The sequence below is a fragment of the Labrus bergylta genome, chromosome 14 (assembly GCF_963930695.1).
Source record: "Labrus bergylta chromosome 14, fLabBer1.1, whole genome shotgun sequence".
NCBI lineage: Eukaryota > Metazoa > Chordata > Actinopteri > Labriformes > Labridae > Labrus > Labrus bergylta.
The window spans coordinates 17,190,778-17,204,930 of NC_089208.1; the positions used below are offsets into that span (position 1 = coordinate 17,190,778).

Sequence of the window (14,153 nt, forward strand, 5' to 3'; positions counted from 1 at the left end):
CAGTCATTTCATTGGGGGTTTGCTGCATATTGTTTAGCTGTCCACAACACATTTTTGGCTGAAATCAAAGTGGGCGCAAAGAGGAGGAAGAAAAAACTAATAATAAAATAATAATCCTTAGGGTTTCAAGAGGGTCCTTGCACCCTTCAGTGCCTGCTCAAGCCCTATAAAGTTATTTAAAAAAAAAAAGCAACATCAGCATGCCCCTGAATGGTTAAAAAAAAATAAAAAGTGCAATGTTAACTTAGTAATGTCAAGTTGGCAACTGGCTTTTGCACAAAGAGCAGAAGACAAGAATACAACATACTCTCATTTCTTTCCCATAAAAGCTCGATGTGAGTGGTTTAATCTTTTTATGCCTTTATTGTAGTGATAGGACAGTGGATAGAGTCAGGTATCAGGGACAGAGAGAGTGGGGAATGACATGCGAGAAGGGAGCCAAAGGTCTGATATGAACCCGGGCTGCCCCCTTTCGGGGACTACAGCCTCCGTACATGGGTCACGCGCCCTAACCACTCGGCCACCGGCGTCCCAAGTTGTAACAATCTTGAATTTATAGGACAAATATAGGTTATTTTCCCTCATATGTTTTGGCTAAATTTTCTCCCAGAAAAACTTGAAATATTTACATGAATGTTAACATGCTTTATTGTTCTTGTTGACTTATCCCATAAAACCACAAGTCTAGCCAGTCAATAGTTTTTTTTAACTCCAAGTGGGGTCTCTTAGGTTGTGAACGCTGGTTAATGTCATCATAATGAGCATGATAAAATGTCAATCGGTGTGACTGTGTGTTTCATTTATGAATTTCCAATATTTTTTTAGGAGCTATCATTACAACTATAATAGTTGCCAACGCTGCATTAATTGTGGTTGAAGATTTTAACAAACTTGAAGAAAGCACTGCTCAGATATCACCAACACAGCGGCCATGTTCAAACTGATTTTGATCTCTATATGGCTGTTAAAAATGTGCATACTATGAATACTATTTTGCTGAATCATACTTGTGTTTACTTGTAAACATCTTTCACACAAGAAGTTCATAAGTGAACTTTTTTTCACTCCCCTGTTGTACCCCACAACAACTCTGCTTAATGAGGCTGTTAATGAGTTGTTTGTTGACACTGTGCATGCAGGATGATGACACAGTTGGCAAAACACTGTTTCCCAAACTGAGAGAGAGGAGGTGTGTGTGTGGTGGGGGGGGGGGGGGGGGGGGGGGTATGTTGCAACAGTTAGTAACTTTCTATAACCTGTATTATCTGAATATGGTCAACATGAATTAAGTGTGCATTTTTTTTTGACAGCTGAATTTAGTTTAGAAGATTTCAATCTTGAAGCCGCTGTAAGAAGTGTTTAGCTAATTATGAAACAGATGGAAATTCATATTGATGCCACGCTGTGCATACAAATGCAAGTGAGATCATCAGTAGTAATATGATTGACATAGTAATTGTCAGTGTCTGAAACTGACGTGATTTAAAGTAAAGTGATTTACAGCATGCTGCGAAAACAGCCTCTTTGATTTACAGAACAACAGAATAAACACTTCAGATCTAATATCAAGTATCATCTCAATATTTACAGAATCAGCAATGAACACAATGAAAGAAGCTGCTCTTACAGATGTGTAGCATACATACAGCAGGGGTCTTCAACCAACAGGACCCCAGACCGGTACCGGGCCTTGGGTCGGCTCGAACAGGGCAGCGAAAACACAGTCGGAAGAAAGAGGGTGGATGTACAGCAGTTGCCATGTACTGCATTGTGTTTTGTTGTTTATATTCCTGGACATGGCCAGTCTTTTATAACCTATCACATGGCATATTATTTTCAATTAAAGTTAAAATGAACAATATTTGTATCAATTTTGTTTCAGTAAAAGTTTGAATCCAAAAGTAAAAAACATTTGACTGATTAGGTCACGTGTGGGTCAAAAGCTGCGCATGGAGCCCATAGGGTGAGCTCACTTTCAGTTAGTGAGCTTGTGAGGAGAAAACTCTTTTTTGGGGGGGCTGTTGTTAAAGGCCAATGGACAGTGAGGATTGTGGACACACTAAGAAAAAAGAAGCTAAACTCAACTGAAAGTACGATGACAGCTACATAAAGACTGGATGTTCCACTTTGTCTCCAGAAAACAGGCTCAGTTTTGATTTCCGAGGGTTTTCTACTGTACTTCGAGTTGCATTAGGATACTCAAATGAAATGCTATTTGACTGGTGAATAAATCTAGTAATATCCGTGCATGTCTGTGATAAAATTAGCCGATTCAGATGGTCACTGGACATGCAAATATCAGACAATATTATTGGCTGGATGATAAATCGGTCGGGCTCTGATAATAACATCATTTGAGGGCTAAATATTTTGTCAGTAGCAGCAAACAACATTTGACCATTTAAAATGAAACCTAGAAAATAAATCTGACCTGACAAAACATCACTTCTGTTAAATAAAAGCACACCCCATATTCCTGACAAAAATGCAGATTCTTCCTAATTTAATTTCTCTCAGTCTGTGCCAAAAGCAATAACAGAGCCCCCTCTCGAGATTAATAAAGCTCCAGGGCATTGATGCCTCTGAACTCAAACTGTTACATGGGATATAATCCTGAGGGGTTAAATATTAAGGTAGGGTAGGATTGTTGCCAGATAAATGGATTTAATTCCCTGGGGAACTTGTACATCCTCCCAGAGAGAGACATCTCTGGAAACAGGTAACAAAGAAGACAAAATGAGAAATGCAACCAAAGCCTCAGGCCTGCCGGGAGACATTAGACTTTTTTTTGTGTTTGTTCACAAAAAAAAACAGTGGCACAAGTTCTCTTTAGAGAATCAAATCACCTGTTGATAAGATGAAGGTTTATAAGGCTTTATAAAGAACAACAACAGCCTGGTATTTCTAACACATTTTAGAAATAGCAGTTTTTACAGCCCTGCCTGATGTATACAGCAGAGTTTCAAACATTACTAAGAGCAATTATGGTAATTCATTATAAAACTACTTTTGATTACATACACGTTTGTTTTGGGGTTTTTTTAAGATATATTTATGGGCATTTTGTGCCTTTATATGAGAGATAGGACAGTGGATAGAGTTGGAAATCAGGCAGTGAGAGAGAGGGCAATGTCATGCGGGAAAGGAGCCACAGGTCGGGTTCGAACCCGGGCTGCCCGCTTGGAGGACTACAGCCTCCATACATGGGACGTGCGCTCTAACCACTGGGCCACCAGCGCCCCATACACGTTTATAACCAATAAACAACTGTAGATTTCTGCTTTTTTTTTTTCCCCGTACACTTTGGCATTGCTTGTTGCCATGACGTCATAGTAGCTCAAGATGAACATGGAACATTTCAGATGTAACTTTATCTTTGTTGTTAGCAGTATTATTGCGTGCTGAATTTGCAGTTGCAGTTGTAGCAGTCACACTAACAGTTGCACTGTAGTAATGCTATTACTTTCTGTAGTTGCAAGAAAACTTCTTACAAGTAAACAGAGCCTTCAATGACTCCATCATAGATGATAAAATGAACTTCACTTCCTTTGATCCATTACAAACAGGTCTGTCATTTCTTCTACAGGCTGACCCAGGAGAATACATCACCACAAAGTCACTGTTAACTTCTCATTCCCCCTTGAGAAAGACGTGATCTGTTTTTCTCATTGCGCCGAGCTGATTCCCAGAGGACGACAGTCTTCCTTGAACCTGTTATGACCAACTTAACTAATTGAACCTGAGAGGGTTTGAGGCTCCCTGCCTCCCTCATACACACAGAGACGCATGAAAATATTTACCACACAATGAAACATGAAGGCAGCGGAAAAGAAAAAAATAAACTTTTTTAAACTTTCAGAATACTAAAAATAATTTGAGTCACTAAAATAAGTATTTGAGACCATGTTATTATTGACCTATCATCAAGGTATTAAACAGGAAAAAATGACCGGAAAGAAATTACCTACAGACGGTTGACAATAAGGGCAACAAGCGAGGGAAACAGTCATTATCACTAAAGAACATAAAGTGTCTATACTCCCTCCCTAACATTTTAAAACTAGCTCTGGTGTGAATCAAATGTTGGTACTTTTAAATGTATTTAAGTGTTTGGATTCTTCTTCTTTGAGTTTGACTTAAGGTTGGTGGGGTTTTTTGTTCACTGGTGGGGATTTATGTGTTTTTTTTATCCGGTACATTCATTAACTCCCACCACATGGTTTGTTGCTTAACATCCAATAAAGCTTCATTCAATAAAGGGAGAACAGTCAGTAGATACTTACAGACTGCGATTACCCTGCTGCGTTGTGACAAAGTTTCCCCCTCACTACGCCTTTGTACTTACACATTTCATCCATAACGCTGTAATATTGGTGTCCCACTGTGTTTCATTTCGTTTCGTGTTTTATAATGTGTTTGGGCATTGCGAAAACGCCAGAGGTCTGAGGTGTGAGCACACAGAAGGAGCTTTTCATAAACACAGCTCAGAGGATACTAGTAGGTTTGTTATTACTTAGCTCTCTTTTGGTTTTACACTCACTGCTGATCTGTGCTTCAGGAGGGTCAGGGATCACCTCTGTACTGACACTTTGATCCACTGTAAGAAATGCAGGACATCAGTTAGAATTGAATTGAAAGTTGCAGTTTAGTACAATAGGAAGTACAAGAGATATAAGATTTCTAAGATTTCTCTTTTGGCTGTCAAAGTAAAATTGGCTATAAAACACAATAAGAGTTTTTTATTTTTTATTTTCCATACGGTCACGGTACCATGAACTTCCCCAACACATTACACTTCAAAAAGTTCAGACAGAGCATTCCTGATGCAGTTTTGACAGGCACCCACATTTACAGCATTTAACTCCTGGGCTTTCTCTCTCTCACTGGCTGTCCGTCTTTAACCATATTTATTTTAAGATTTTACTGCTAACTTCTAAAGCCTTAAATTGCCCAAATATTCAAGAGGTCTTTTATATGTGTCTGGGCATTCCCTCAATGGATGCAGCTTTGCTGATTGATTGTACCTAAATCCTGCCTTGTTACAAAACTGACCAGGCCTTTGCATTCAGAGCCCCCAGACTGTGGAACCTTCTGCCAATTACGATAATTCAAGCTGAATAATGAGCTTCTTTCAAATCCTCTCTTAAGAAAGACGTACTTCCCTTCTTGCAATTTTTTATGTCCCTATTCTGCCCCCTTGTGGAGTCAAATCACTGTACTACTCTTTCTCTGAACTGATAGAAATAAAGTATCAGTGTCTTTTCTGTGTTCTTATCTTCTCTGGGTTTTTTTTGTCTTTGTTTGTTTGAAATACAGTTTGTATTTTAAGACATATATTTGGACCATCTTCAACAGTCCAACCTTTATTAATTAAGAAATTAACTCTCGTCAAATCAACTTTGCTGTGGGTATAAAACACTCAAACATCTCCCATTTAGTGCTATGAATAACTTAATTGTAGTTAATTGAATCTATGAAAAGTGCTGAAAGTCTACAAACCCTCTTATTATTTGAGTGTTTTACTCCTAGTTTATTAACTTACAATCATTTTGACTCCACACAGATGAGAGGATGAGACGTTAAACACTGAATGTAGTCCTTAAGAGGACTTTTTAGTCTTCCGCAGACGACATGCGGTGTTACTGCTTTGTTTACGTCACTGAAGCCAAACTGTTACTGCGACGTCTCGCTAAGATTGAATTCCCAACAGCTCGATGTTTCATCAAGTAACTTGCCACTTATGTGATATCACTCAGTATTACGTTTAACCTTGGCGTGTGTAGTTCTGAGTGGTGATCTGATCTCACAGATGCTGAATCAAGTTTGATGTTTGAAACTACAGCAACAACTTTTGTTTTGGCTTGTTATGACGGGGGCTCCGTCGTCTTGAATAGCTCGCTAGTCATTCTTGGTGTAGCCTACTTGAAAGGCCCCAACACTGCCGACTTCACTCTTTTATTCAGTGGACATAGGCTATATAACTCTACTACACCAAAGATAATGTAGCGTTGCCTGTTTCTTCATAATCATAGCAAATAATAGCCTAGCTGGTACACAGGTGTCAAATGTGTTATTTAAACAAGGTAATATAAGGAACAAACAAACAAGCAAATAAACTAAAAACCCATCCCACTCATCTCCTACCCTCCCACCTCCCTCCACCCACAGAGACCTTCACTCTTCAACCATCTCAGTTGCTGTGTCGCGTGTAGCCTACTGTGAGGACTGCTGTAATGGAATGGTAGTTATAAGATATGTTCTTTTGAATTGTTGAAGTCGGTCCTTTCGAGCATATCTTGTTGTCCTATCCGAGAGGAGTGTGTTAGCGAAGCAATTAGCGCTCTGAAAATCAGAAATTGTATGTTATATTGTATAGTTCAACGTATCACAGTATTCCTCGCTTAATCTGGGAAGGTCACATTTGTCTAAGAATGCTTTAATAGTTACAGGTTCTGGAGTGATTTTTTAAACATACAAGCCAGAATAAAATGCATTAAACCTCTGCTGTTCACCTCCTTACAATGGCTCTGATTACTACTCAACTTTAAAACTCTGCTGCTCGCTTACAAAGCAGCAACAAAAACGGATCCTCCTTACCTAAACTCGTTAATCCAGGTCTGCACTCCCTCCCCCCCACTACGCTCTGCCAATGAAAGGCGTCTGATCCAACCTTCACAACAGGGTCCTTCGATTCTAACTGGACTCTTCTCCTCTGTCGCCCCCCCCCCACCCCTGGTGGTGGAAAGAACTTCCAAATTCCATTTGATCCCTTTGCACCTTTAAGAAAAAGCTAAAGACCCAGCTCTTTCATAGAAACCTACGCACTTAATGATATGAATGATGACAATGATGATGATGGTTTTGTTCGATAATGCCTGTGATGATGTTAGGATGGTTTTGATGCTGATTAGGACTCTCAAGAACAGCTGTCGATGTTGTGCTTTGCTTTTTGCCTATCAGGACCTGTGTGTCCGATCGGACTCAAAGCTCTTCATTTGCACTTACTGACATTTCTACATTCATGTTGTGCTTACTCTCTGATGTATGTCACATTGGATATATGTGTCTGCTAAATGAATTGTTGAATTGCAGAAACCTGTCTTTTATATCTTTATGTTTTGTAAGGAATATTATCTTCAGCTTTAATTCTGTGCATTCTTCTTTCCATTTTTTCTATAAGCTCTGTAGATAAGAGTTTGTGTGGCATGTCACCAAATTGAAAATATTTTTGCCTGGTATAAAGAAAGGCTTTACTTATCTTCGCAGATATGATTTTGTTGTATTCATATTTGAGTGTTGCTATGTTTTGGTGTAAAACGGGAGAGGGGGATGGTGCATTCTCAATGTCTAGTCATTTAATCTGGTCTTCTATTTTTAACTTTGTTTTATGTTCTTTCTTTTTTGGAGTTCCAAATGAGATTATACTGCCTCTTATGTGAGCTTTGAATGCTTCCCAGAGAACGGAGGGAGAGATCCCAGGGATGTTGTTTGTTTCAAAGTAAAGGGAAATCTGAGCTTTCAAGTATTCATGAAATGTATTTTAGGCAAGTAAGTGTGAGTTTAGTATTCAAGAAGTGTGTGGTTTATCTATATGGTCTAAACGGAGTGAAAAGGTCAAGGGGCTTTGTTCTGAGATAACAATGCTGTGATATTTAACATTTACAGCAAAGGGTATAAGTTCAGCGTCAAAGAAGTATATCCTACTATAGGATTTGTGGACAGGCAAGTAGAATATGAATATGAAGACAAAGCCCCCACAGTCCAAGAGTGGAATCAAATAACATGCTATATCATTGTATCAGAGTTCTAACACAACAATGTCAAAGACGTACCCGATGTTATGGCCTATGATGACTACCAAACCATTAGAACAACCTTAAAATACCTGCTTTGGGTAAAGATGAAAGGCTGTGGCATTAGTGTTGACTTAAGTCCAAAGCATAATAAAAAGATATGTAAACTAATAAATTGAGGTAATGACTACTGACTACCGTTCTGTGTAATTTGAACCAATACAATTACTTTGTTCTGTAAGTGGGCTTCAGGTTTTCTTGAAGAACCCTTCACTAAAGACAATGCTATAAATAACAGAACACAAAATGGTTAAATCTAAATAGCAACAACTTAAATTTAAGTAACAAAGGTGGTTTTAAAAAGAGATTGTAAAAACAAGTTCAGTCTCACTCTGCTATCATGGGAAATTAAACTTATCATAAGACAGAACCAACCTTTTTTTTTTCACGTATTGAGATCCAGTTATACTCGCATGTAAGTTTTCCTGATAAGAGTTCATTTCTGACAAAATTTGGTCGCAAAAGAAATGGTCAAGGTGGGAGAATTCCCATTACATATTCAGCAATAAAGGAGAAGAGCACAAAAAGGATCACCGTGATTACTTCATTACTAAATGAAATGACATGTTTCTCCACAAGAGGGCAGTATAGGAACATTAATTGTAACAATATAGACAGAAAAATGGCATTTCATTCCTTATGAATAATAACAATCACTATCTGACAAAGGGTGTCCTTTAAAGACTTTTCAGCAGAGTTTGATGACTCACCAACACACTTCATCATCACTTCAGCATGTTGACTGTGAACTCATCAGAAAGTTCTTCTACTTTATTCATTTATTAAATAAATTAATCTAATGACTTCATCGCTTATTGAATTACACCTTTAGCAATACTTAAAAGTCATTGCTGATAAAACATTTAAAGGCAGTAAAACTCATGTGATACTCAACAGTGTGATGGATTATGTGAGATATGTAATGACCAAAGGAAGCTGTGCACTTCAATAACCTTTATTTAGTTTACAGATGTATCCCATTTTAAAGTTCAGAGAGGGTAGAGGGAGTATTAGTGCTATTTACAATTGGTTTGAAAACGTTTATCTCTGTACAGATTTGAACCCTGATCAATATAAACAATATTTCTTTTTGAAAGATCTATAGTGCTATTACAACGCATTTCTTGAAAACAAAAAAAAGAATTAACACACAAAAGAAAAAAGGGATTACATTAAATTATAAACAGCTGAAAAAAATAATAATAAAAGAGCACAGAAGAAAATAAAAGTACAGTCCGTCAATGATTAGGGAGGTCTTTTTTGCTGCTGCTAAGCACAAGACATTGTCAGCGAGTGACTGTGAACAGGCTAGAAGCTAACCGTATACACAATCATAGACTACACACCGATATACTGTATAGCAACAAGATCTAGAGTCATCATGTCCTATATAAGATTCATATTAAATATATTCTACACGTTACCTTAGTTTTGTCTGGAGCATCACTTCCTTTTGAAAAATATAAAATAAAACAATAAAACTCGTATACGTTTGTATTAATCTGATGGAGCACATGCTTAAATTGTGCAAAATGGATTTATTAATGCAGAGTGGGATTAAGAAGCGCAAAGTAAGACAAATGAGGAACATTTTCATTTCCCTGCTTGGACAGCAACTGCCAGGACAGAGATCCTTCACAACACTGTTATAAAAGGAGCACAAATAGGAGGCTTTTCCTATCAGAGAGGAGGAGGAGGAGGAGGAGGAGGAGGAGGAGGAGGGGGGAACTGACATGACGTATTCTAATCACAACACTGGTCGGTCAGTAATATGCATGGACTGTCAAAAACACAGTCACAAATGTCATGGACAAACAAATAACCCAAACAAGACAACCACCGCGGATTGTTTGTCTGTTTACTTGTTTGTTTGTTAGGCTTTGTTTGGCTAAAATATGACGACTGAAAGATGGACGTGCTTCGTCTCTACAGTGCTCTGCAGACAAAACAGAAAAGAGTTCTCCCTTGTGACCTTTAAAGGCACACACAGAGGAGGGCAGTTAAAAAAGGACACAGGTGTATGTGTGTGTGTGTGCACGTCTGTGTGTATCTACTGTATGTGTATGTGTGTGTCCTTGTTTGAGTTATCTGATCAGGCACGTCTAAGCTTCATCTGCTGCACCGAGGGAGATCACACAGGAACATATGGTTGGATGTGTAGACAGGATGCCATGGTGTTTGAATGTCTGTGTGTGTGTGTCTGTGTGTGTGTGTGTGTGTGTGTGTGTGTGTGTGTGTGTGTGTGTGTGTATGCTAGGGTGTTAGTGGTTAAAATTCTCAGCAGTCTGTATGAGAAAACAAGGCCACACACACACAAACTTGGGCACTACATTATTATGACATCCAGCTAGAGAACGAGGAGCCAGTTAGAAACGGACTTTTTACCAGACCTGCTGAGGATGACTAGAAAAGGTTTGTGTTTGTCTGTGTGTGTAGGAGGATAACAAAAGGCTGGCGGTGTGCATTAAGAAGAAAATAAGAAAAGAAAATACACAGCCAAAGTCCAGTTCCTTCCTCTCATTTTCAGTTATGACAACAAATCACGTACAAAACAATGAATCAACTCATTTAGTTTTGAACAATTTCATGCTTCCAAATCTGTTCTTGGATCATCCTGCTGTCTTTCTATGTAAGTGTGAGTTTCAGAGAGGGGGTATGAAAAAAATATATAATACAAGAAGAGAGTGTGTGTGCATTTGTCTGTAAGCATATCCGTCCAGGACAGGGGACGAGCTCTTAAGGTCCAGGATGTTGGGGGTTGAGAACGGATGAGAAGAATGATGGAGGGCCAGCGGCGAAGGTGTTTATTTACAGGATGACGCAGCAGTTACTCTCCCCAGTCTTCTCTCTATTCCTCTGACCTGGAAAACCACACACACACACACACACACACACACACACCACACACACCACACACACCACACACACCACACACACCACACACACACACACACACACACACACACACACACACACACACACACACACACACAGTTATACACAGTTATACACAATCACCATCATCATCATCATCATCATAGCAAACACTGATCCTACACAGTCAAAGTGGAGGGCTAAAAGAAAGATGCTCTATTTGTCCTGTTAATATCAATTGGACTCCATCAGCTGCTTATTAACCAAAATATTGAATTAACCAATCACGTGGCAGCAAAGTCAAGATGACCACATCAAATATTTGAATAGAATTGAAACATGTTTTTAGTGACTATGAACTTTGAATGTTTGGAGGTGCATGGTTTGAGAGTTTCAGAGGCTACAAGCTGGTTCCTTGAGCCATGACGTTCACTAAACTTTGGTCTAAATGTGTCATAGGTGTCAGTCCAATAAAGCATATATGAGCTGGGATGGAACATGAGATTTGCGTCAAATCTGCAGCAAATGTATGTGAGTATGTCATGGAAGAATAAAATCTCAGAGAATCACTCCCAGCACCGTGTTCAACAAACACTACAAAGAATTTGGGCAAATCTAAAGACAGGAGTGACCTAAGCAGGTACTAGCAGGGTGTACCTCATAAAGTGAGGGTTTATTAGTTGTATATTCTGCACGCCATGCTGTATCTTAGGGAAACACTTAAGAGAGCCAATTATTTGCACCAGTTAACGTTCCAAAACAGAAGCTATGTGCAGAAATAAATAATGGCCCCCGGAGCAGAACGTTTAAAGCCTGGCGTGTGAAAGGTCCGCTGCAAGGAAGGAGGGAGACAGAAAGCTGGTTACCTTGGGAATTTGGCTCAGGCAAAGTCTCTCTGGCAACTAAATGCATCACTGTGGTCTTCCCCAAGGGCAGTTTGAGAGCTGGCAGGGGAGAGAGACAGAGAGAGACAGACAGAGAGACAGGATATAAAGGTTATTCAGTGAGCTACAGTATGAGGGTCTTTGCAAAGTCATTAACCATCAGTATCTTTTTTTTAAATAGCTCTCTGTAATTGTCAAACTTCTGCTACATCCAGCTCCAATAGAAAGAGCAGCTAACTCTTTTCAAGCAACATCATGAATTACTAAACTGTGGCTTGATGTCTCAAATCTTTTATTGTGAGGTCATTTTGTCGCCTAGAGCATGCAACCACTACGGAAGTGATGTTTTATTTCACAGAGGCTGATTGACTGTTGTAGCTAAAGCCATTTCCTCCTTTCTGAGAAGTTTACGAGCCGCTGCATTCCCTATTAAAAACACTCAGTAATCCCTCCAGTAAAAAATAACAATCAAAATGTAATTTCTTTATGAAGTAGCCATGAATTAAGGTGTACATTCAGCTGCAAGGGAGTCAGTATGACACTCTATTGACCCCTTACTGTTACATCTTTTCCTGAATGAATCATCGCTAATTAAATTGTCGATGAATAATGTTGTATTTCAGTTTTAATTTAACTCTCAAACTATGTATGTATCAATCAAAACAACTTTGTCTGAATTAAATACCTCATGAAGAGCATTCTGTGTCAGTGTGCAAATATGTCAAACTAAAGATTTGGGAATAATCACATAGATGACAGTAGCTCATGGGCAGCCATCAAACCTTGAAAAGACACTAGTCAAAATAATTGAGCTACGTTTTCTTAAAAGCCTGAAAGTCAAAGGCGAAGTAAAGCCTAAAAGGATAACCCCCCCCTCCCCCCTCCCCACACACTGTTTTTCTGTCTCTTCATTGTGCTGTTACTGCCACCGCCAGTCTTGCCCTTTTCCTGACCACCCTCTTTCCCCTCTTTTTCTCTATTTCCTCTCCCCTCCCTCTCTCTCAGTCAAAGCAGGCTTGTCCGGAGCACTGAGGTACCTCTGTTCTGCAGCGCAGGAAAGGGATGAGAACAGCAAAGCACTTTCCAGCAACACACTGCTGAGATTTTTGTGTGCACGTGAGCACATATGGGATTTTTTTTTTTCTTTTCTTTTAGTACATTCTGTGTTTTCTCACCTCCTAATGTTACATTTCCATGTAGAAAACGGCCTTGGTAGATCAATCTCAGGATGTTAGGACTGCTGACCTGCTCTTCCTCCCAGTCTGAAAAAAAGGAAGAGGTGGATGGAAAGAGAGAGTTATAGAGAGCAACCAAATGTCCACATTATTTCTCTCTGTTCTCTTTTTAATCAGGCTTAATGTTTCTCTTTCCCTTCAGCTCGATGCTTTTGATGTCTTGCGTGAAGCACATTGAATTGCCTTGTTGCTGAAATGTGCTATATAAACAAACTTGCCTTGCCTTAATCAAAAATATTGACAATCTTTAATTTAAAATCTGAGAAACAACAGGGACAATAATCACATTTCTCAACCTTTGTATTGCCCCCAAGATGTAAATAAGATTTCATTTTTTGGCTTTTTGTGCCTTTATTGGAGAGATCGGACACTGGATAGAGTTGGAAATCAGGGAGAGAGAGAGGGGGGGGGGGGGGGGGGGGAACGACATGCGGAAAAGGAGCCACAGATTGGATTTGAACCTGGGCCGCCCGCTTGGAGGACTACAGCCTCCATACATGGGGAGCGCACACTAGCCACTGTGCCACCAGCGCCCCCTAACGAAGTTTTTTAAATAAAATATTGCTACTGAAAGGTCAAAGACAATAGATTCACAATTTTAAGGGACAAAATGCATCAACTCTTCAAAGGGCTCTGTCTGAGTTCATGATGAAAAGCTTTACATTTGAAACCACTACATAAATGAAGGGTTAACGATGTGGTGAAAAGATTTGTATGGTGAAATAAAAAGGCCACCAACAACCGCACTGAAGATATTTTAAGACATCTAAGAGCCTTAATTTCAGATAATTTATGCAGAATGTATAATAAGATGGCTTTGTGGAATGGATTACAGAATATAAGAGTTGAAGAATGCAAGGTGTGGCTTGGGAAGAGCCGAGGACAAATGTGAGAGCATTAACTGACAGAGAAAAACAGAGACGGCAGCAGAGCCTGGCCGCCAGATGTTTGTGTCCGGCTAAGCAGAGGGTGTTGCTGCTGCTGACGGAGAACCTGCTCCGGGTCTCACAGGGTTCAGACTTGTTGTCTGGGAGGAACGCGGGGCGCTTCCAAAACTGACTGGAGTGTAAGGAAAAGTCCTCTTGTCAAAGTAGAATCTGCATCCGTCAGCGTAATTTATAGTTTTTCATGCACTGTGGGCTGCCCATAAACCAGACTACAGTCGGAGCATCGTGGGAAAAAGGCAACAGTCTGTTAATATTTGAAGGTGGTGTAAGGTCGACCCTGAGGAAGCAGCATGTAGGGAGTGGGTGTATTACAGAGAAGAGGTGGCTGTACTGCGATCCCACATTCCTGTATGCAATGAT

The 14,153-nt window shown here is 39.6% G+C and overlaps 1 protein-coding gene across 2 annotated transcripts in view; it reads right to left on the minus strand.

Moving 5' to 3' along the window:
- Nucleotides 1–8,792: 8,792 nt before the first annotated feature.
- Nucleotides 8,793–14,153, minus strand: part of ubl3a (ubiquitin-like 3a) — a 33,997-nt gene continuing 28,636 nt past the window's right edge. For both annotated transcript variants that reach the window (XM_020644077.3, XM_065962734.1), the window contains exons 3-5: nt 12,787–12,873; nt 11,594–11,671; nt 8,793–10,714 (exon numbers count right to left, since the gene is read on the minus strand). In XM_020644077.3, the coding sequence (XP_020499733.1) occupies nt 10,662–10,714; nt 11,594–11,671; nt 12,787–12,873 (218 nt within the window). In that variant the 3' untranslated portion in view covers nt 8,793–10,661. The remainder of the gene's footprint in view (nt 10,715–11,593; nt 11,672–12,786; nt 12,874–14,153) is intronic.